Source organism: Necator americanus, chromosome III (assembly GCF_031761385.1).
Source record: "Necator americanus strain Aroian chromosome III, whole genome shotgun sequence".
NCBI classification, from domain to species: domain Eukaryota; kingdom Metazoa; phylum Nematoda; class Chromadorea; order Rhabditida; family Ancylostomatidae; genus Necator; species Necator americanus.
Genome location: NC_087373.1, coordinates 21925902 through 21951370, shown reverse-complemented (window position 1 = coordinate 21951370; position 25469 = coordinate 21925902). Strand labels below are relative to the sequence as shown.

At 41.7% G+C, this 25469-nt stretch overlaps 1 protein-coding gene across 4 annotated transcripts; it reads right to left on the bottom strand.

The window, feature by feature from the left end:
• Positions 1-101: 101 nt before the first annotated feature.
• On the bottom strand, positions 102-23621 carry RB195_010443 (uncharacterized protein; the record flags this gene model as incomplete). Of its 4 annotated transcripts, none has more annotated exons than XM_064191448.1 (15): positions 102-143; positions 271-354; positions 599-699; positions 2801-2902; positions 3137-3218; positions 3280-3390; positions 3461-3613; positions 5274-5359; positions 8859-8969; positions 13681-13771; positions 13985-14110; positions 16808-16950; positions 17013-17176; positions 18648-18715; positions 23538-23621. In XM_064191448.1, the coding sequence occupies 15 exons, from the start codon at positions 23619-23621 to the stop codon at positions 102-104; spliced, it is 1548 nt and encodes a 515-aa protein (XP_064049029.1). The 4 variants fall into 4 exon arrangements, with proteins under 4 accessions (XP_064049029.1, XP_064049030.1, XP_064049032.1 ...); XM_064191449.1 differs by having other exon boundaries at positions 17013-17170; XM_064191446.1 differs by lacking the exons at positions 102-143; positions 271-354; positions 599-699; positions 2801-2902 and having other exon boundaries at positions 3099-3218.
• Between the last annotated feature and the right edge of the window lie 1848 nt (positions 23622-25469).

Here is a 25469-nt window from a genome sequence, read left to right as displayed (position 1 = left end):
AAAACTACATGAGAACCCTCTTCACAGTTCCGAAATTCTCAAATGCAAACATCGTATTATTATACGAATGAAAATATCGAGAGGATTAGTAAGAAATGTAGCTAGACTCTTGGAAATTGTAAAGAAAATTTTGCAGTCAATTCCTAAAAGAAAGTGAACTAACTTCATTTTTCTTCAAAATAACATTACATAAGTTATGAGCTGCTAACAATTTCAGGAGGATGCTAATTTAGTAGAACCATCACAGGCGACAAACTTAACTCTATTTACCCGTATGCTATCACGAAAATCTACACCTTCCATCAGAAAAGTCCATACGTTGTCGCAATGTCGATAGGCTCGCAGCTTTTCAGCCTTAAACACCTTCGAAGAGAATACATTCAGAGAAAAACAAAAAAGATACTTGACAAAGGTATCCTGGTTGAACGCTTGCTTGTCTAACTGTTTACTGCATTATTCAGTAGTGGAGGTCTAAAGCTGAACGCGGATAAGACTTCAATTACCCATATTTGCTGGATAAGCGTAATGTAAGACTTCACCCAACGCTTACTTTTGCGAATGGTACAAACACGTCGAACAGGAAAAATGTTAAACTAGCCTTGAAGTACATCTTGTTCTTGGCTTTCTGGGCCAGAGCTTTATTGATTGCTTTGTCATAAATGAAGAGGACTTTTTCCGCTAGTTGTAATGGGATCATTTCTGCAAAAAGTTCTATTGAGAAGTGGAAACGTAGAAATAGAAAAGCTAGCACATCCATAATAGTGAATAATATTGCTCCGCGACCTGAACCGTATCTTCTTTTACACACCCCAGGCACATTACTCCTAGCGAGGAAAAGAACACTCATTCCGTTGCATAAACAGTACTCTTTCAATACAGCCGAAATCTCCTTACTACGTTCTATCCTGATCCTGACGGACCCACAACAAACGTCTAGGCAGTTACACCTTCCGAAGATGCGTACGAAGGTGTTTCAGTCGCTGTGATAATTACGAAAGGCATATATAATTTGCAAGTAATTTTAATTTATAAATTTTACGACAGTTCTGTTAAGAAAAGTTAAGATAAAGCATCACAACTGTTCTGAACTCGGATATATGCGCAACTAAATAAAGGAGAGGCCTTCTCTTTCTCTTCCCTTCTCTCTCATATTATTTCTTCTTTCTTCTCTCTGCTTCTCTGGTTACAACGCCCCGCCAGTCCCTGCCTGAGTGCTGCCAAAACTGACACTTTATTTATGGTGGAAGAATATATGAGGAGCCTGAATAGTAAAGAGATCGAATTTAGCTATAAAAAAATAACGGCAACGTTGCACGCTTCGCACCGACTGGTTTGCTTGTTCCCCAAAAAATGTACTTGAACGACAGGCGTTCTAGCGAATCTACTGCTAGCCGATGCCTACGGTTCGTTAGATGGGGAGACAAGCAACGACTAGAGAACATCGCAAAGTTCTTGAAGAAGTGTGCTTTTTTGCACTGATATATCTCATTGACCCCATTCTTAACAATCAGATAGTAGAGGTGCAAGATCTTATGCACTCGATCGAATATTAAAAACTACCTACAAGCGACGGCACTTGTGTTGGGCTGGGTCTCACCTAAATATACTTAAACGGCTGCGCGGGCGATCACGGAAGTATTATATGCTGAGACTTTCTTCTTCTTGAATAGTCTTTATTTTTTGACATGTGCTAGCATGGAGTTGTTAATGAGGACGTTAATGATTCGTTGCGTGTACAACTCACAGCTGGCACAATCCTCTCTGTTAACGCATTCGTTCGTTAGTTGAAAATTGGGTTTCTTTCACAAGTTGTTGCCGTATGCACACGTATTTCTACTGATGTTTATCTCTCCCCTTTAGAGATTGCATTCCACTTTACTGTCCTACTTAGTTGCTGAAATCATTCCATTTCTCCTCTGAAGTGCCCAGAATTGATTTTCGAACCATGTATTTAACAAGTTGACACTCTAATACAGAAAAATAAAGTATAAGGCAAAGCAGATCGAGTGAAAAGAAATATGGACGTAGATGGGCGTTAACGAAGCGTTGTAATAGACAAAATCACTATGAGTTTCACGAAATCCTTACTTCGAACAATTGCAAATCATTATCCCAGTAAAACAGTATGCTCTTTGAAAACCGTACCTTCGAATTCAGTAATTAAAAGAGATTATTTGAAAATCAATTCTGGGCAGTTCAGAGGAGAAATGGAATGATTTCAGCAACGAAGTAGGAGAGTAAGGTGGAATGCAATCTCTAAAAGGGAGAGATAAACACCAGTGGAAATACGCGTGTTTACGGCAACAACTCGTGAAAAAAACCCAATTTCCAACTACATCAGGAACGCGTTAACAGAGGATTGTGCCAACCGTGAGTTGTAGACGCCACGAATCATTAACGTCCTCATTAACAACTCCATGCTAGCACATGTCAAAAAATAAAGACTATTCAAGAAGAAGAAAGTCTCAACATATAATACTTATCTAGAAATAATCTACATTAGCTAGCAGACATTTAAAGCTAGAATAGGCGATGTAGCAGATATAGCGAAGGTAGAAGTTATCACTTTCAGTGCAGTGGACCAGCGCGCCGCGATGCGACCGCCCGCCCGCCCAGCCGTCAGGTAGGATTTAGATGGCACCGTCGGGCTGACCACATGCACTAAATCTCATGCTATTTCAGGTCTGTGACACGCCTTCGTTTTCTTCCTTCCGAGTCCGAATGCGTGCTAATGTTGCCAGAGCAAACACATGTACCGGCGCCTGCAGTTGTACTACGTGCGTTCGGTCACAACACATACGCTCATGAACAAGGTCATCAAGTGTTTTTTGCAGGGCTTCTCCCAGCGTCGTATTTCTGTACATTTGGTAGTAAGTCATCTGCAAAAAGATGCTCAAACATGCTAAACAACCAAATTATAGCGACCCATATTGTAGGTAACCAGGGAAAACCCATGGAAACTGCAAAAAGAAAAAAGTTCTCCAGCGAGTATTTCATTGAAGAGCTACTGCAACAAAAAACAACAACAACAGCAACGTTCAACGTCAACGTTCAACGGTAGACTAACAAATCACATGCCTATAGAAAAACATCCGCAGTTATAAGCGCAACAGATCAAAAATTCGAACAACACCACCACTCCCAGCTGTCACAACATGCATAGGGTTTGATCGCAATAGCGCCATGTCCAAAACTTCATCACCACCATTTCCAAGCTCCTGAAGTAGAGCAAGAATTCAAAAAGGTTAACTCTAAAAGGAAAATGCAAAGACAATATACTTGACACAGCGAGCCGTCTCTGGCATCGAACACTCTAACAAATCCATCAACGCATCCAACGCACAAAAACGGTGTACTTCCTTCTACAGACCACAATGCTCGCACCATTGCCTTTAGATATGTTAAGAAATAACGAGTGGTAGGTTACAAAAGCACCAGAAAAGTAACTACATCACCATACCTGGGCTGAAGGAGCTCTGAAAATGCTTCGCGGAGCAGCTGAATCTATCTCGTAGATGCACAGCGTGCCATCATTTCTTCCAACAGCTAACCACGAGTTGAACGGCGAGAATTGCACGCATTCCACACAATTTTCTACATTTTCTTCATCATTCTAGAACATGTTTTGAAGAGGAGGAGGCCTTAGAACCAGTAAAATAAACATAATTTTTATCAGAAAACATTTTTTTTTCTGGAAATCCGTTTGTGCAAATTAAAGCTGATGATACAGCCAACTACCAGATCAATATCGTTGATACTCTGCCGCGCTAGGATCGACCTGTGATCGCATAGACGCGTTGTATTATACTTCTACGGAGCGCAAAATGACAACACACCAGGAAATCGTTCTGAGGTGACAAATGGCTTTCCCGTTTGAAGAGCATTTGAGAAAGCGATAGTTGATCAGTCGACATATCATTACTGGAAATGAATAGCTGAGTCAGTCTCAGCCCGAAAATATATGTATCAGTTTTATGGGATCCACGACATGTAGGCTAAAGCTACTAAGGAAAAAGGAAGACAGACTTGGTACTACTACTGCTTTAACTACATCAAAGATTCCAAACAAGTTTATCAGAAGTGAATAGCTGAGTCATATTGTGTACTGCTTCTGAAGGAAAAAAAAACCGAGAATGGATTCTATAGTTGTCCACGATCACCAAATATACATGCAACAACTTTTATTCACATATTTTCTATTTGTGTTCGCAACCTGGTGGCCCTAAAGAGGGCCGTTAAGTTCGCTTCCATGAAGGTTGTTCCCATCGGCCTGATTGGTAACTTTACACTTTAGCAAGTTAGCAGCAGCCATCATGCGAATAAAACGGTTTAACGACGTGAACGGTTCAACGGTTTCTGCGCTCTATGGACGATTTCGCGCGCTGCAGAAGTACAGTACAAGCTAAAGCAGCACAGCTCTATCCTGGCGCGGCAGCGTGCGCCACTCAACATTTACTTTTGCACCCAGACCTGAAATGTTGTCTATCAATACAAGTGGGCGCAGCTACCTTACAGTATAGGACTCTAGAAAACTACAAAAATCACAAATTTAAATGGAACACTTGTAGTACAGCAAAAACATGCATCAGTAGTCACAAAAATATCTTAAAAGGTACTATGTGGTCTCGTCGCTGCAGCTGGCCATGTATTTCAACGACTGTGCACAAAGAACGAGTTAGCACTAACTGCAAAGAATCATTGGTGGCAGCGATCACCATTTTAGGTGACCATAGAGTACAACAAATCTCGTCCACTGTCTATTTAAATCACAGCGCGTTCGGTTATGCTCATCGTAATGTAAATTTAAGAAAGGTATTACACTTTACATGAGGAAAAGCGGCAGCACCACGATTATCGTCCAGTCAAACACAAATTTCGTTCTCTTTCTGAGAAATTTCGAGGATAGAACCCTTCATTCTCATTGTCACTGTAGAAGAGTAAAGTTAGAAGTGAATAGTTGGGTAATATAAACATAATGCATCGTGAATAATGCCGTTACACCTTCCCACTTTTTAGACATATCTCTCTAGTCGACGTCTCCCCTCTCGGATCCCCCCTTCCCTAGAATCAGAAAATTCCTTGAAATTCCCAAAATGTCAGAAGGCGCGCTTGACTCTGGCTGAGAGATTTCAAGTACACTTATGTCGAATCACAGCACAGACCCAAAAAAAAACTGTACTCTCACTGACTGTATTCTCGTACTTATAGTAGCGACTAGTAGCGCCCTACTAGGGCAACGTACATAAAACCTACGAAATTCACAACATAAATACCTCTTTAGATGGTTGGAGGAGTGGTCGAAAAACAGCAGTCACAACTAATTTGTCGACATTAGAGGTGTTGACGACGTGTACAGAACCTAAAGCGAGGAGATAGACATACTTTCGAAAACAATGCAAGAACAAATTCCTTCCAGAGTAAGAGCTGCGCATGGTTCACCTCTTAAAACACATTCGGCACAGTCGATATGGAAAATATTATCAACAAAAATGTAACTGGCATCGCTGGTGAAAGTTGGCCAGTGAGTACAAAAAAGGGACAAAATAAAAGTGTTACTGCTCGCCATGCAAGAAGTAGGAAAGTAACAGTTATTATCCTATAGTAGCTGTTCACAGACAGCATCTGCCCTGCACTGAGCTGCAAAGCCGATGAGTCCGCAGAAATGGGAATAATTCTCACGGGCCGTAATCAATTTTTAAAAAATGTAGGAGAAGGTTCACTAGGAGCGCAGCAATCTAACAACAGCAGATTTTAACTTGACTCCATTGAAGCAACCAAGACTCGCAAAACATTTTTTTTTTCGTGCTTCTTTTCGTAGTTTCGCTTATATTCTGTTTTGCAGAGCTTTATGAAGTTCAACGCGATCAGATAGTTATAACAATTCGTAGGATTTGAGGAAGCTTTTGAAGCAAGGAAAAGGATTTGAGGCCACATTTGAGAACATTGGGTTTTGGATAAGCGTGTCCTTCGACGACACCACACTCATATAACATCATTCACTCTAGAGAGTTTCTGGCGAAACTCAGAAGTCGTAATGAACTTTCACCGTTCTGATCAGTCTGTTGATCTGCCAACAAGTCACGGGTATTAATTAGATAAATCTCTAGGTAAGCCCTTGAGATCAGTTTCTCAAAGTTGTCAGTCACCAATATCTCCTGGGCCGCATATATCCGAGTCGAGTAATCGATTCTCAAAAGAACTCGAATTTATGACTTCGGCATTTTTTTCTTCTTTCAATGCGAATTCTATTGAAGATTGGCTCTTCGCCATTGTCAAAAACAGTGTTTCTTTCATCTCACTCAGTCTGATAACGTTCCACTTGTGTAACGTACAAGTGTTCAACGTTAACGTTCATGCACAACATTGAGAACCATCACCATGAATTTTCAGACTGTAGTCCTGAACACCTGGAGTGTCGTTCTAATTCTGAAGTATCGGGGCTGTTATAAAGTCAAAAATGAGGATTACGCTCAACCTTCCCAATATCATAAAAGCGCTAGGGATAATTAAAATACAGTATGAGGTTTTACAGAATGCAGAACGTTCAACTAATCTACTGGAATAATATCGAAAGCGAGCGTTTATAATCTTTCAGAAGCATAGATATACCATCCGAGCATAAAAGTACTATTAGCATTTCTTGGATCACTTTCAAGCTCCTGTCAGGTTCGAAAAACACCTCACTTAAAGGCACCATACCATAAATCTGACGTATGAATTTCCAAAGGGAAGGGGTCTCATCTAAATCTACTTAAACGGTTGAGCGGGGGGTCGCGTCGCAGCGCGTTGGTCCGCTGCCGTCTCTGCCAAATCGGCGGCCCTTCACAAGCGTGAAGGTCTTTAGTGTTAAAAGGCACTCGTAGTTATTCGAGCTGAGCTAAAAGGTGGAAGTGATGACTTCTACCTTATATCTGCCACATCGCCTATTCTAGCTTCAAGTGCCTGCTTATTAAAGTAAGTTTTTTATAGATATGTATCGTATGTGGGCGGATGTGGCGCAGTCGGTTAGAGGTCCGTTGTAGCCACACGACAGAGGGTTCGAAACCGCTCTCGTGCAAACCAAGCCTTTCATCCCCCGGAGTCCATAAATTGGTACCAAAATTGTCTGGGAGGATAAAAACACTGACTTGATCATCGGCTGACTAAAACGCGTTGGCGCATCCCAAGTGGATTGATACGCCAGTGATTTTATCCTTTTGCTTTTATTCTATGTTGTAACTTCTTTCTCACTTAAGTATTCTTTATTTCTTGACATGTGCTAGCATGGAGTTGGCAAGAATGAGTTAATGATTCTTGGCTTCTACAACTCACGGCTGGCACAATACTCTCTGTTAACACATTCTTTATGTAGTTGAAAATTGGGTTTCTTTTAGGAATTGCTGCCAAATGATTGCCATACATTTCCACTGATGTTTATCTCTCCCCTTTAGAGATTGCATTCCACCTTACTCTCCTTCTTCGTTGCTGAGATCATTCTATTTCTCCTTTGAGCTGCGCTGAATTGATTTTCAAATTATCGCTTTAATTATTGAATTGCCGAAGACTTTGAATTTTCACTTTGAATTTGAAGAATTTGAACTTTCAATAGCGATAACCATGCATTTAACAAGTGGACACTCTTATAATACCCAAAATAAAGTATAGGGCAACGCAGATGGAGTGAAAAGAAATATGCGTAGATGGAGGTTGACGAAGCGTTGTAATACACAAAAATCACTATGAGTTTCGCGAAATCCTTACTTCGAACGGTTCCAAATCACTACCCAAGCAAAACAGTATGCTCTCCGAAAACCGTACCTTCAACTAGTCAATAATTATAAAGCGATTATTCGAAAAGCAACACTGGGCAACTCAGAGGAGAAATGGAATGATTTCCACAACGAAGAAGGAGAGTAAGATGAAATGCAATCTCTAAAGGGGATAGATAAACATAATTGGAAATGTGTGGGACATGTGGCTACAACTCGTAAAAGAAACTCAATTTTCAACTGAATAAAGAATGCGCTAACGGAGAGGATTGTGCCAGCTATGACAAAAACAACTCCATGCTAGCACACGTCAAGAAGTAAAGAGTACTTAAGTGATAGAGAAGTCACAACATAGAATACATATCTAGAAATAACTTACCTGAGTTAGCAGACATATAAACCTAGAATAGGCAATGAAACAGGTGCAGCGAAGGTGGAAGTTATCATTTTCACCTATTTACCTCAGGTCGCATAGCTACGAGTGCCTTTTAACATTAAAGGCCTTCACGCTTGTGAAGGGCCGCCGATTTGGCAGAAGTGGTAGCGGGCTAGCGCCACAACGCGACCGCCCGTGCAGCCGTTCAAGCAGATTTAGATGGCACCACGGAAAGCTTCTATACAGTGTCGTGGATTGCGGAAAACCAGGTAGTATTGGTCCTTTCTCCGTAGTCGCTGTGAAAAACGGCCTGGAAGCCGCGTTCTATTTTACGAAGGCTCGCATTGCAACTCGCCACCCTTACGCACGTGTCGCGTCGACCAGCGAGCCTTCGAGGATTAATAAGGTCTCCTCGCCAACTTATTCAAGGCAAAACTAATGAATAGACTGGTGAGGGGAATGGAAAGTGTACATGTAGGCTCATTTTGCGGTAGTAGAGCGATTCCCATTTCGTTTCTTACGATGAACACGGAGAGATGAGCGGAACCACGTGGTTTTCGCAATCTACGACCCTGATAGAAGCCTTCCATGAGAAATCCATACCACGTCAGATTCATGGTATGCTGCCTTTAAGGCTTCCAATTCAGGGATCTTATCAGTATTCCGAAGTTGTTTTATAAAGTTGATTTTAATTTATTGATGTGAAATAGAATGTATCCTGTAAGTGCACTTACCGTCCTCGGCTCCAAGTACACCTACAGGCTGACTGACATGGTGATGAACTGCTGAGACAGGTGTAAGAATGGAAAGAGTTGTGCATGTCCCATCTTTTAGGTTCCATAATCCTGCAAATCACTTTTAAATGCACGTCGAAACAAAACGAATGAAATGCTAATTCTGTCATATGCATATACAAAACTGAAAGTATGTAACCGACTTTCACCCTAATTGTCTTTATCCTTATTTGTCCTAGTAAAATTATAAATGCAAAGATGGAAGCTAAAATCAAGAAAGATGAATCGTTTCGCGTCTATCTAGACTATACGTTTTTAAATCAGCCCCCTCTGACGTTCTTTACTAGGAAGAGGAAGCAGATTCAAATAAAAATATGTATTGTGTTTTGAGAATTGGGGCACTCAGGCCTTAAACGTTAATGTCATAATTTACTACCAGTGGTACTCAAGCAAGTCGCACACGCCGCCGAATTTATTCAGGCAAATCAAAAATGTAGTGGAGCATACTAACTATAGTAAAGAACAGAACAGAAATCTAAAATATATTAGCATTCACTTATCGATTGTATCCAAAACAAACTTGCAAGTTATTACGGTACTATCCACTAGCCTATATTTGTATGCAATACATATAGTCGGGTCAAAACGACATGAATCACGAGTGTAGTTGCGGTGCATTTGCGTAAAACGCATGGAACTGCGCGGTGGAGACAGCAGCTGGAATCGAGTTGGGACTGTCGCAAACTGCAACGGTGGATGGTGCCAGCAAGGGTTTCACCACCCCAGCCGCTACGCTCCACCGAAGCAGCTCGAGAGAAGCAGCATACGCAATTGCGTACGTGCTTCATGGCGTTCTGACCCTACTATGCAATGGGCACAATTCTATCACTTGAAAATACTAGAGAGGAAATTCAATCTGAGATAGGGATGTGCTCCAAAGATCTTGTTGTTTCTCTATTTGATCGCTGCGTTTTTACATACATTTTCCGTGGTTGCTAACGTCTCTTTCAGAAATTTGTTTATCTGTTGTGATTTCGCCTGTCCTTTAAAGGCATCACCCCACGAATCTGGGGTGGTACGGGTTTCAGGTGGAGAGTTCCTAAACGGGGTCGTAGATTATGGAGAAGAGGGTGATCCGTCCATTTCTTCGTAAATGCGTAAAAAAATGGCCCGGAAGATGCGGCGCGTACACAAGGCTGAGGCGCTCCAATCGAACTCGTTGTAGGAAATAGCGCACCGCAGCGCTCTAAGCCGTATCTTCCGGGTCGTTTTTTACGGCAATGTAGAGGACATATTACCCACCTGAGCCAAACGTGCAAGGAAATAGATGCGCGGAGGAGCCATGGAGGTGTAACGCAATACGCGCATTGGCCATTAGTATAAAACCGTTCACAACGTTTCATCCACCTTTTGCGACACGCACACGCACGAAGTTATTACGCATCAACTTAACGCTCCGGTCCGGTCTCACTCCATTTGTAACTTTCTGGCATCGGCCCACCAATTCAACGTCGTGAGATCCGTCTGACCTCACTGTACAGCTTCCTGGCACCGATGCACCAATCCGACGCCGTGAAAACCGTGTCACCACACTTTATAGCTTTCTTGCGCCGGTGCACCAATACGAAGCCGTGGGGCCGTCGCACCCCGTTTTATAGTTTTCTGGCACCAGCGAACCAATCCGATGCCGTGGGAGCCGTGGCACCCTTGGAATTTCTGGTATTTAGTGTCTCACACACGGACACACGTGACAGAGTGAGCCCGTTATTTTATACCATGATGGTTTGCAAATTTGGAAGTATAAGTCCACATAAATGTTTATTTACTCTCAGTAACATATGACGGAAACTAACTTGTCTTATGAAAGCTAACCCACATAGATTCATAGCTCTGGACAATGGTCCAATGGTAGAGTGCATCAAATGCGTGGCGATGATTCAGTCCTCAGCGGCATAGAGTTTTGCATCATTACGGGGCATTTTCTGTGACACACACACATTACACACGTATACACATATACACATACACATACACACATACACACATACACACATGCACGCATACACACACATACACATACACACATACACACACATACATACACATACACAAATACACAAATACACACACACACGAACTCAGCCCGTTATTATATTGCATGATTATTGGTGTAATATTTATGATTCTGGTAACAGATTTTACTAGTATAAAACATGTTCGTACTAGTGACCGCATCATGAGTTTTGTAGAATTTTTATGACACAAAATTAACAGTTCTATATTGTTGGTCGCAAGAGCTTCCGCTGTATGTGCACGTTCGAATCCGCCCTAGTGTACAACAAAGATTTCGTCCTTCCAGGACGAATAAATTTGCTCCAGACTTGTCTCGTAGGGAAAAAATAGTGATTTGATAAATCGGCCAGCCCTCGCAAATAATTGTATAGGGTAGGCACGCGTTCGTAAGCGTCAAATGATTCTGAATTGAAGTGATTGGCGGACAGACAGATAGTTGAATAGGGATCGAATGCCTGAATGGGAGCCAATTTTATTTCCATAAGGAATACGGTGTAATCTGAACAAATTCGCGTTCGATTACTGATCCACTACTGGACAGTTGAATGATAGAAGGATAGAAGTACAAACGGTTCTAAAGGCTACATACCACAAATCTGACGTGGTGAGGGAATCCGCGAGGAAAGCTATTATAGAGAGCAGGTCGTAGATTTCGCAATCAGGGGTGGTTTCGCTCGCCCCTCCCTAATCGTCCTAACAAAGCGGCGTGGAACCGCTTTAGTTCCTAAGGGGAACGTTAGAACGGTCGTCTGTGTATATGTTCTGTTTCCATCAGCAACCTATCTATTGGTTTCACTTGAATATGCAGTCGAGGAAAACTCACTCGCTTTCAACGGCTGCGCAACTGGATGAGGCGCGTATGTGAGTGTGGCGCGTTACAGCTCAAAAACGGGGTCTCTCACGCCGCCATATCTAGCTTTTCCAGCCGTTTCCCTCACTACGTGGTAGACTCATGGTATGCTGCCTTTAATCAAGTGACTACACTCCGAGCTACAATAACTGTATAAGATTAAGAATACTTCTTAAAAGGGATGTGCTTATTAGAAACATGAGATTTCGTAAAGGTAAAGGATTTCGTAATTTACTAGAAAAACAGATATATATATATATATATATAGTATGGATTTGAAGGCTTTATGAAGTGTGTCGGGTCGAAACGACCTGAATCTCGGCACAGTTCTGTAAGCGGCTGCGCTTGGAGCAGCGCTGTGGAGCTAGCGGCTGAGGTGGGGTGGTGCGCTTGCTACCATCACTTACCATTACAGTTCGACATTACCCTTGCTACCACAACTTACCGTCACAGTTCGACACAATTCGCGATGGTCCCAACCGCTGGCTCCACCGCCCCGCTTCGAGTGCAGCAGCTTACGCAACTGTACCGAGCTTTTTGTCGTTTTGACCCGACTATAGCCTTTCTTCGAATTTGTTGGGAGCGTTGAAGTGATCCAAAAAAGTAAGTTATACCTATGTTGCTAAGAAGGTATAAACGCTCATTCTTTTGCAAGGGTCCCGGTGAGCTAGTCAATCACAGAAAGGTCGAGTAAATCATGCCATGTAAGTAGAACTCTTCAGAACTGCCGTAATGTCGCAGAGGATCTACGAAACATTCGCCGCAGAGTTCGGTTCACTGTAGAAGACCACAGCAGTACATCTCCACTCCGATTCCTTGAGCTTTTTGCCTTAACTCCTTCACGGCTGCATTCACGCCACAGGGCAGTGAAGGTCAACCAATGGAAAAATTGGATTTCTCGAGGCAGAAAAAACTGAATAATATTGGTGGGGCTGAAGAAGAAATCGATATCTGTCACAATTATTCACACGGTTGACGTGATATCCGTGCTGATCAGACTGAGGGAAATCCCCTTACAGCAAAGGTTTCGTCACGCCCACCCAGCCGAAGAAAAAATGTGGAGGAAAACGTGAAAATTGATATAGTCAATATTTCCTCGGACGGAAATCGCCGCTTTATTTCACATTCCCTTTCCTAAATCTCTTATGTGCAAGAAATATGTGCTAGCCCAACAGACAGACATCTTCCTAATACATAAAATTAGATTTGTCCCGTGCTAAGGAGTCCCATCAAGTAGACAAAGTACAAAGAAAAGAAGAAAGACAGGTAAATTTTTGTTAGAAATTGAAGTGGCCAATATTCAGGTCAAAGCGAGAAGAAGCTCGATGGGGGACCATCGCAAAATGAAGCGATGGGTGGTGCTACCAGAGGTCCTCTCGTGATCCTAACCGTTACGCTCCACCGCGCCGCTTCGAGAGCACCCATTTACACCGTGTTTCATGTCGTTTTGATCTTACTATACGCAGGCTAAGATGCGGGAAAGTTTTTTTTTTAAGTCCGGCTCTCTTACAGCACTTTGATCATCCCAACAAAAGTAAGAATAAAAATAGTAGCACTCAGAAGTCACATGATTGCATTTTCTTCACCAATATTGCTCTGAAATTTATTATTTGGAATAAAGCATACTATACTCCCCCATATGCTGTCTCTCAGTTTCCTATTCGAAAGCAAAATCAAGTATAATCTGAAAAACGACATTGCTAATTGTTCATTTTCAAGGCGTTTTCAGCTTTTTTTTTATTCAGTGCAATGATTGTTCACTATCCTGTAGAATCTATATATATATATATATATATATATATATATATATATATATATATATATATATATCTTGGACCAAAGAAAAACGTCAACATAACACATCAGCCATGACAACTAAGCGAAGAAAAAACAACTGACTTGCTGCTCCGTCACTGTAGCCTGCCAACAGCCTTTTCCCGTCTGGCAAAATATGACCAACGGTACAAGGTAATCCACTTCCCGCATACACCTTAAGTTTGTAAGATCCGTACCTCCCTAAAGGCAGCATATCATGCAATTGACGATGTTGGAATCTCGCCTTTTTTAGATTACCAGAGCGAATTGAGTAGGACCACGGTCACACTTGTTACCTACATTCCTAAGCTTATCTATTCGTGGTGAGATCACAGTATCGTCAGTTTCGAGGTGCGTTGGCTTTGAAGAAGGTATAAACATGACTGACTTTGGACTGAACAACGCCAGAAGGCCCAATCAGCCACATCCACATAATCCCATCTTTGTCACCAGCAAAAAGAATATCGCTTGTTGTATGCCAACACATCCACTCTAAATCATTGCAGTCGTCGATCTGAAACTTACAATAATGAACAATTACTCTTACGAATGAATTCAATTAGCGCGGAAGTGCTAGAAGTTATAGTTGGGTCAAAGCAAACCTCATGCAGTTGCATGAGTGAACCATGTCAACCTCTACATTTGTGAATAGAAGTGGAAAAGAAGATCAGAGATTAACTCAGTTGGAAACGACGGGAATTCCCCAAATTTAGCCGACGCGAGGATGTGATTAGATGGGCAGTTTTCTAAAGTAGCTCATCTTCATCTGTGTACGATCAGTGCCGCTTGAACTAATTTCCCACTCTTAGCAAAGTCAACACCGCTTAAAAAAGACTACAATTCGTACACATGAGACCGAATCTCATGAAGGTGAGGTTGGTAGGACTCTCAAAAGGAAGCCGTTTGATGTGATGCGTGATCAGTAGCTTAATGACTGTAAAGTTAATTAGTGAGGTTAATGGCCGTCAACTGAGCTAGAAGGCTCAGTTGACGGTCATTAACCTCCGGGGCGATCGTTAGGTACCCACAGCCGCTTGTGTGCAGCATAATAAGTGCCTGTAGAAGAGGCTGTCAGTAGCCCACAACAGGAATATCCTAGGCCGCCCGCAGAGTTCACAGCCGTCCGCTTGGTTCTGGTTCTGCGCTTGATGGATATTGAGCGATCACAATCGTGCGCTCAACAACCTACAAACAGCAGATCGCGGGAGCGGCGCCGTCCGCGCGGCTGTGAACTCTGCAGGCAGTGTTCCAGGCCACGTCCATTACGTCACTGAGGTCGTGCGCAGTGTTTGTAGCGTATTACGATAGAGTTGGCTTCTAGTAGGGTTCAAAGACAAAAATGTAACAACAGCAGAAACTGAAAAAAAAAACATAAAAAGTGGAAATGCTGAGAGTGATTGCCTATATTGCCCGCATCTACAACAGAACGTCAAACACTGACCAGTGTTTCAAGCACTTTTTTTCGTGATGAGTCGCCTAAAGATAAAATTTCCAAAGAATCTTTTTTATGCAAAAAACTGGAACTTCTTCGCCTTGTTTTTAATAAATTGTTTGACGGAACCCAAAGTGGAAGCAAAACGCGAAACCTTCGGTCAAGAACGTTTTGAACCAACGGTACATTACGGTTTGTTTTGAACCAACGCTACACTACGGTACACTCGAAGGCATTTTCATCATTTCACGCTTTGACTAAACTTTGAGCTGGACTTTTTTTGGACTGGATCTGTGTGGGCAAGCTTGAATTCGTCAAGAAACAACTGTTCAAATTTCCCGTTTTGACAGCATTTATGCAGATCCTCAGAAATCAATAAATAAATAAAGGCTTGCAAAATATGTTGATATTAATAGACATATTCACTTCTTGAGCCTTGAGATTTAAAAGTTTCGATTTGCTTGTTTTGAACAAATAAACATGCCATTATTTCCTGTTTCTGACACTTCGTGTGCAACCGTTTGATACACCTTTGCGTGGATGATCGATACTCCGCACAAAAGCAATAACAGAAATAGCATGCCCTTGCGAGGCATGTTTCACGCCTTACTGGACGATGAGGGACGCTGCTGGACGACATGATGGGCGGTGCAGAAGGCGAACGAAGCAAAGTTAACGATCACCGTTGCTAGTCATTTCCCCTAAGGATAAGCTGCTGCGAGAGATGGGGGTTAGCTAACGATGCGCACTTCCACGACTCCTGAAAGCGTCGTTATTGTCGCTTCTCTCGCGCCCCGCTGCCCTCCTAGTTATTACAAGAGGTGGTTAGGAATCACTACTACTCTACTACTTATTTTCGCTTTCTAGACGTTATTTTGGGCAGCTAGTTTGATAAGATTCCCATTCAACAGGTGCGGCGGCGCGAAAAAAAAAACCTCGCAGCCATGCACTTCACTTGAGGATGCATGTCGGAGATACGAAGGCGTGTACCAACGATACAGTTTACTAGCCATATTAATTTTGGGCGTGGAGTGTATCGAAATGAAGCGATAGGGAGTTGGGAAAAGCAGAAAGAAACATGATTAGAAGAGTTATTCTATAAAAATATAAGTACAAGCAACTACTGGAATAGCATTTTATACGAACAGTACACTGATTCAAGAATTTGTCTGAAAATCTATGCATATTAGTGTTTGCTGTACAGCATGGTCGTTTTTGTTCTAAACTCTAATCTTTATATCCTAAGAATTTTAGCACCTAACAGCAGGTTCAATGAACAAATGAAGTCAACGCCAGTCATGGTAACAACATATCATTCTCTTTGGTATGCTGTGCTGGATTTAAAAAGAATGGCCTTTCTCTTTGCTTTCTGTCAACCAGTAATGTTTAGTCAGTTAGCCTTATTCGCATATCTAAACTTGCTGCGTCAACTCGTCCTGTACTCCTCTTCTCCATTCCAGTTCACAGTTCCGATCGCTCTACTGAGATGTACGCCTACCTTTTCAATTGACTTTCCAGCAATTCAATTCAATTCTTCATTTCAAAGTACAATTCGTTCGATTTCTTCATCTTTCAATTATACGGATTCATTAAATCTTTCTCTTGAAATGACTACTGGAGTAAACGTTACTGTAATTTATTTGAGAGATTGTGAAGAGTTAAAATTTCTTGAGGTCACGTCATAAGCGTTTGTGGATGGCAAGAAATTTTCACTCTTCAAGTGAAAAATTCCTCAAAGTATAACTACGACATTCGTAAATATAGCATTCGAGCAACAACCTTAGCGCGGTTTTTCAGGTCCCTCAATTGAGTAACAATGATATGTCCCGACATGTCACCAGTTGCCAGAAGTGTTTGGGAGTTATTAAAGACCACATAGGTAACGGAATCCTTGTGGTCTACCTTCAGCACTGGATCAGAGTCTGCAAGTCTATTTCCTCAGTAAACGGTTTCTCATTTGACGAGTAAACAGAGAAGTTGTTACCGGATATTTGATAGTCCCATAAATACGCAACATCATCCTCCCCTCCAGTCGCCAACCACCGTTCAGCAGCAACAGCAACTGAGAAGCAGTCTTGTTCGTGGGCTTGCAAAGCGCACGACGAGTCGTCAACCACCTCCCGAACATCAGCATCAGAAACACTGGAACTATAAATTAGAACATGAATCTGCGGGGATTGCGTACATCACCCAATATAACCGAAATAAAACACCGCTAAAGAATAAGACGTTGATCATTTCCGTATGAAGGTGGCAGCGAATGGTCAAAAGAAGAAAGAGATTAAAAGAGAAAGGTGGAGAAGAGAGGGGTGTCGCTGTTAAGTGAACTCGTATTAAAGTGTAAAAGATAAAGTGTCTAGCGCTAATCAATCTGTTTTCGATGCCTCAAAGCATCCAGGTTAATTAAGAATCGTTAGAGGTTTACGAACGTGTGTCTAGCGTATACAATTACTAGCGGAGGCTGGCCGTTGCATCAAGTCAGTGTTTTTATCCTCCCAGACAAGTCTGGTACCAACTAATCGCCCCTAAGGGATGAAAGACTTTATTGACACTAGGGCCATTGATCATTCCTGTATGCGACTTCGAACCATCGAGCGATCCTGCAGTCACAGCTGAACCTCTTAGCGACTACGCTACACCCGTCCGTATTAGGTACGTGTATCCGGAAGTACAAAACTTACTATACGAGGCGCAAACAAGGCGCAGCACAGTTTATTTGGTGCAGCGCGGTGTTGCCCCACTCTTATTAAGACGGTCAGGGATCAATTCCTGACAGAAGTGAAACTTTTACATTCACCTTACAAGAGTGAAACGAGCAAATATCTCATCAAACAATGATAATTTTTTATACTATCACTCAAAAAAGGATTCTGAACGTCATTACTATACGAAAAAAAGATATCTGCAGCTGGAAACAGTAAAAAAATAGGGCAAAGTAGGTTACAGAAGTGGCTGAACAACGATTCTCAGAGCAGTTTTCATGCAGTACGATTTTGAAGTTTTCCAGACAGGTTTTGTCCATATCGATGCAAAATTATCCTATGCTTCCTAGTTTTCTTTTTCTATTGAACCTACTTGAAAAAAAATAGTACATTTTTCCTTTTATTTTCGAATATTTTTAAACTAACTTTAGAGAGAAACATGACACTTACAGAGAGAAAAATTCCGAGAAGAGGGTGATTCCGTCCATTTCTTCCTGATTTCCGCAAAAAAACGGCCCCGGAAGATACGACTTCGAGCGCTCTGGGGTGCTACTTTCTACAACGAGTTCGACTGGAGCGCGCCAGACTTGTGTACGAACCGCATCTTCGCGGCTGTTTTTTTACTGCAATTAGGAAGAGATGGACGGAATCACCCTCCTCTCCATAATCTACGACCCCGTGTAGGAACTCTCCACCTGAAACCCGTACCACCCCAGATTCGTGGGGTGATGCCTTTAAAGGACAGGCGAAATCAGAACAGAAACAAATTTCTGAAAGAGACGTTAACAACCACGGAAAAATGTATGTAAAAACGCAGCGATAAAATAGAGAAACAACAAGATCTTTAAAGCACATTCCTATCTCAGATTGAATTTCCTCGAGAACAGTTAGAGAAATCTGAAACAGAAATTACATACCTAGATGGACTTTGCTGGTCCTCATCGTCACTAATAACCAAGTCGTTTGGTTCATCACAGTCGAAGACCTTAACGGACAGAGAGAAAAGGTGAGGTAAAATCGTTTGCTAGTTTTGCAATCATTTGCATTTGCAGTAGTTAATGTTCACGTGGGAATTTTTGATCAAGCAGAGGACGAATCATCGTGGAGAATTATAATTAGATACTATAACGAAATGAAATAAGATAATATCAGAATCTACTGGTTAGCTCATTTGGATTAGACGACGGGCCTCCTTAACGCTGCAGAATTGCCACTGAAAACTTCCATAGGGAGGAATCAGAGCTTTTTTGTCGTGAGCCAACAAAACCAACCATAAATAATTATCATATAACACCATCTCGCGCCACTTCCCACGAACTATATCTGCTAAAGCTACCATGATATATAATAACGAGCTTAGTCCCTGTGTGTGTGTGTGCCGTATGTGTATGTGTATGTGTGTGTATGTGTATGTGTATGTGTATGTGTATGTGTGTGTGTGTGTGTGTGTGTGTGTCGGACGGCTATAAAATGAGTTGCGACGGGTCCAGCGGCGTCGGATTGGTGCGCCGGCGCCAGATACCTGTAGAAGGGGTGCGACGGATCCAATCCACAGGGGTTACACTGGTGCGCCGGCGCCAGATACCTATGGAAGGAGGTGCGACAGGTCCACCGGCTTCGAAATAGTGCGCAATAACTTCGTGTGCATGACGAAAAAGATAGATGGTTGCAGCCGTTTCAAAGCCGTGGCCACGGGCGCTTTGCTTTACACCCTATATGACTCCTCCGTGTGTTCATTTCCTTCTTCGTTCGCCTCAAGTTGGTAGCATGCCGCTCTCAGAAAGTGGAAACACGCATGCAAACGGGTGCTTAAATAGTAGCAAGATGTTTATGTGATCTGACGTGGAACGTTATCTTTATCGGTAAGATGATGTTCTTCACGTCATTTCACGCTAAACATCACTCCTTGATAACTGTTGGGGAAACACAGGAGGAAAACCCATATTTCGCGTGATACTTTAAAATTTTGTCTATAATATATTGATAAGGAGTGTTTGAAGCTAAAGTTCGAATGTACTCCAAATGTAGAACTGACGCGTTTGGAAAGAAGACTATGAAATATTTCGCTTATAGTTGTAATATAAAAAAAGAAGAAAGATTGCTGGAGTCCAATTTCATAGAACTAATAACGCTAATATTAATTTTCGTTGATTAGTGAAGGCGAGCGAAGCAAACAACACAGAAAGTCTGAAGTACGCACCAATTCGACGCCGACGGACGCTCGCCCACCGGCGCCAGATACCTGTAGAAGGAGGTGGGACGGGCCCACCGGCGCCAGATACCTGTAGAAGCGCCGGCGCCAGATACCTATAGAAGGAGGTGCGACGGATCCACCGGCGCCAGATACCTATAGAAGAGCGTGCGACGGGTCCAACGGCGCCAGATTGCTATAATATGGGGTGCGACGGATCCACCGGCATCGGTGGACCCGGTCATTGGAGCGCAATAAATTAGTGTGCATGATGCAAAAGGTAAATGGTTGCAGCCGTTTCATAGCCGTAACCACTTGGCGCTTTGCTCTTCACCTTGACTACTACCGTGTGACTATTTCCTTCTTCTTTCGCCTTAAGTTTGTAGCATACCGTTCTCAGAAACTGGCTGCTTAAATAGTAGCAAAATGTTTATGTGATTTGACGTGGAACGTTATCTTTATCAGTAGGATGATGTCTTTCACGTTATTTTATGTTAAAACATCATTCTGTGATAACTATTGGTAGAAATCAGGGGGAATACCCATACTTTGAGTGATGCTTTCAAATTGTATCTATATTATTCTCGCATCGAAGTAGTGTTTGTAGCTGATGATCGAGTATTCTCCAAATGTAGAATTGACGCGTTTGGAAGGGAAACTCCATAACCTTTCGCCTTAATTTATAGTATAAAGAAGAGAAGGAAAGCGTTGTTAAAAAAACACAAATCTAATTTTACAGAAAACACCACTACTATTAACTTTCATCGATCAGTGAAGGGGAGCGAAGCTAAAATCACCGAAAGTCTGAAGTCCGGCTTTAGCCGGACATTCAGACTGGTGATACATCACCTGGATCACCTGTGCTCCCGTTGTTCATCGATTTGCTCGAGTGGGCACCATTCCTATGATTGTTTCATACTAACCGGCATACCCAACTTTGCTAACAGTTTCAAATGAGGGTACAAGTTTTCTCAATTTTTTGGGAAAGGAGTGCTTGAAAGGGTTTACCGGATCTTACTGTGCCGTTTTCGTACTATATATATAGCTACGCTGTTCACCACAATTTGCCCATGACTACAATATCCAAATTAGTAGACTCGAGATCCACCGAAGGAGAGGTTCCAGAAAAAAGGGGAAAAGGCATTTAGAAAAATTCTAGGTGCCAAGCAAAATTGAAACAAGGAGGAAAAAGCGCCAAATCAGTCATATATATATATATATATATATATATATATATATATATATATATATATATATATATATATATATATACCAGTCTGAACGTCCGGCTAAAGCCGGACTTCAGACTTTCTGTGGCGTTCGCTTCGGTCCCTTTCACTGACCAACGAAAATCAATATTAGTGCCCTTTTCTGTGAAATTAAACTTGTGTATCTCTAACTATCTTTCTTCATCTTTTCTTAATAAAGGCAAAAGACTTCATAGCTGGAATAAAGGCAAAAGATTTCATAGCTTTCCTTCTGACCGCGTCAGTTCTACGTTTGGGGAATATTCAAACTTCAACTTCAAACACTCCGTCGATACCAATATAATGAAGACGCAATTTGAAAGTATTACTCGAAATTTGGGTTTTCCTCCTGTTTTCTTCCAAGAGCTATCAATGAATGTTTCAGCACAAAACGACGTGAAAGACTTTATCCTACTGATAAAGATAACGTTCTTCGTCAGATCATGAAAAAAATTCGCTACTATTTAAGCAGCCGTTTGCATGCATGTTTCCACTTTCTGAGGAAAGCATGCTACCAATTTGAGGCAAACAGAGAAGGAAATAGACATGCGAAGGAGTCAGAAAGGTGAAAAGCAACGCGCCCAGTGGCCACGGCTATGAAACATCCCATTTACCTTTTGCGACATGCACACGAAGTTATTGCGCACCATTTCGATGCCGCGGGACCCGTCTCATCCCATATTATAGGTATCTGGCGCCGGCGCGCCAACCCCACACCTTGGGACCCGTCCGTCGCAGCCCATATTATGGCTATCTGGCGCCGGTGCACCAATCCGACGCCGGTGAACCCGTTGCAGACTATTTTATAGCTTTCTGGCGTGGAGGCAACAACTCGACGCTGGTGAATCCGTCCCACCCCCTTTTCTTTATTATGTCGTGTGGGTTTTGTGTGTGTAACGGAATTCCAAAACACGGTTAGACTTGTCCAGCGGCGTTAGAAAGGTGTGCTGGAACCGCAAAGCGGTAAATGAGGGTGGAGAGTACTCTGGATTAGAAGTCTGTTTAATTAGCAGAACTTTTTTTGCAATCAAAAAAAAAGAAGACAAGAAGAAAAAAGTTTTCCATTCACTACAGTTAACCGACTGATTGTGTTATCACCTTTGAAGTCAAAATTCTCAATTTTGAAGTGTGGAAATAGTCGGCGGGTGATAATTTCAAGCATTGCACATTCTCCATACACAACACCAATCTCAGCTTCAGCTGCTCAATCGTCTCGATTGAATGCAAAAAAACAAAATGCAACTTGCATTGGATTGCAAAACAAACAAGTTGAAAATGCTCAAAATACATTTTTTTTTTTTTTTTTTTTTTTTTTTTTTTTTTAAAAAATCAATAAACCCGGGAAAAAAGAATACTTCTTTGTCGTAGAGTGAGAAATTCTATCGAATGATATGCGACGATTGAAAAACGCTTCTTATTACTCTGTGCTTTTCTCACTCTGAGAAAACAGTAACGACTCATCCCTCAGCTTAATAATTCCATGTAAAGTCGCCCTTTCACAACAATAACACAGAAGGTTCATGACGCATATTTTAAACGGTTCATTGATGGCGTATGCCCCGAGAGAACGCGGGAGGACCATGGAAAATATGATTCAACCGAAGGGCTCCACAAAGCGTTTTCGTGGACGAAATTCCACTTACGATATGCAAACTGCTGAGATGGTTATTTCCTGACTTGAGCAGTCTGCTCGCCTTCTTCGTCGCGACTACACTCTTCAGAAAAACGTGAAAAGCATTGGAGTTCAATCTCTTAAAATGAAAGTGGGTATGATTCTTTGAAAAGGCCAGGGAAAAATGACTCTAGAAATACAGCACGATTACGGCCAGAAGGTAGACCCTTCCCACTCACCTCAACTTCTCTATTTTTACCTTTTCGGTTACTCTTGATAAGTCGCTACACTTTAGCATCGCTATCCTGCAAGCTGACTTACTTGAATGCGAGTTTTTTTCACTATCGTACCATCAAACACTTTCAAATCATCGCGGCTAAAGTAGAGAGATTAAAATGACTTCTTTTTTGAACCAGTAGCAAGCATGTAAATTGCCCGTGTTAACTTTCTAGATCTCAATTTAATACGCCTGTGTTGACCGTAAACCCTCTTTCCTCTAGCTGCTAACAATTTTCAGCTCTTCGTCAATAAATAATTAATTGTGACTTCCTAACACCGAACCTGTATTGTGCACATCTCATTGCGCTGACAATTCCCAATCTTCAGGACCCTCATACTAGAACACGAGTGAACTCAATAATTTCGCGAATGAGAGAAACAACTTGGTTTTCCACTTGAATTGCAGCAAAGTCCGTTCTTTCAAGAAAATATTCCGAACAATCAAAAATCAGTTGTAAATTCGAAAAAATGTATTGACCTTTTCCATGTCTTCTGTAGATATCCCATCTGTCTCCTCTATTTCCACATGAGAAAGGTCGTCATTATGTCCGGCGTCCGCCATGAGGATTTGTTCTGCAAAATTCCATTATCGTCAGTGTATTACTAATCGGTCACGAAGTGATAGAGGCAACGAAGCTTAACCACGAACAATGAGAGAAAAAGCAACATCTTGTGGCATTAAGAAGACACTGCAAACAGAAATTGTGAGATTTCATCCAATTTTCTGGATATGACATACTAGTTCCTCCGTTTGGTAATAAAGGAGTTAAAAGCATCACCCCACGAATCTGAGGTGGTACAGATTTCAGAAGGAGTATACGTATACGGGATAGTAGATTATGGAGAAGGGTGTGATTCCCTCCATTTCTTCCTAATTGCCGTAAAAAACGGCCCGGAAGATGCGGCGCGTGCAGGAGGCTAGGGCGCTCCAATCAAAGTCCTTGTAGAAAATAGTGCGCCGAAACGCTCGAAGCCGTATCTTCGGGCCGTTTTCTACGGCAATTAGGAAGAAATGGACTGAATCACCCTTCTCTCAATAATCTACGACCCCGTGTAGGAACTCTCCACCTGAAATCCGCACCACCTCAGATTCATGGTATGCTGCCTTTAATTCGTGAGTAGAGTTCTAGAATTGGAGGGGATTCCGTTTTTTTTTTTGCGCTTCTGCAGTTGTACAAACATACCTTTAGCTTTCAAATATTCATGTTCTCGAATACTTGGAATATGCGAATTCCAAGTGCGTATGAATATAAGGAGACTTTCATATAGTGGCGCGCAGTCAAGAAATGATCGTCAAACGTTATCAGCAAAAACATCAAGAAACTTTATGCAAAAATGGTACGTTCAACGGGAACATCCACGTAGTACAGAATTTCGAATGTACATATACGATTATCAAGGAGGCTCGAAAAACAGCCTTTCGCACCCTCAACTTGCACTTATCGAAATGAATTATGATAATACTCGAGTCAGTCTTGAGTAAATTTTCGAGCAAAATGTGAAGTCTCGTTTTCTTTTTTTCGTCTGTGTGTTATTTTCCACTTTATACCAATGGATGGATAACGGGCAAAATCCAATAAGGAAGTCTGGCTCTTTGAGTGAGGATTTTATTTGAACATTGTGATTGTATAAAGAATTGGAGATAAACCAGCCGAACAGGCGAAAAAAAAACCATTAACTTAATCGCCGCTTCCGAAGAACAGCAGAAGTATCATATTTGCGCACATTTTAATATTGATAAAAGCCTTGACTCAGCAGTAATCAATAATTTTGATAGAACTGATTGATTGCATACAGCATTGCGCCTGAGTTCACCTTCAGAATAAATTACAAAATCCATTGAGGATATCTTCTAGAAGCTGAAACAATACAGTCGCTATAGCCCAGTAAAGGAAAAACACTATATAGCAAATACATCGACATGACCGTTCACATCGCAAACCTGTGAGGATTTGTGCGTTTATCGAAGCGCTAAACCTTCCGACTGACTTCACTTTATCGAGCGGTTGGACAAAAAGGCACCTCGGAAGTATTGAAAACTCCCAGCGGTTTTGCAGACTACAGAGCCTAACAATATACGAGCAGGTATTTCAAGAGTGCTTACTTCATTTAGAGACATTCTGAAATTGCACCGACACAATTGCTCACCAATAATTAATACCTATCGAGAATAAGACTTCTGTCGCCGAAGACGGAAGAATATGACGATAAGTTAATAAGAATTTGCTTGCGAAAATAAAGAAAAATATGTTCAGGAAGAACATTTTTCGAACAACAAAGAAAATAAGATAAATATTTAGAAATAATAACTAGAAAAAGCAGAACTTCTCAGATATCGTGTCAAGTCTAAAACTCTTTAAAAGAGCAGATGCAAAAACAATTTAAAAAAGCAATTTCAATAACACGGTAC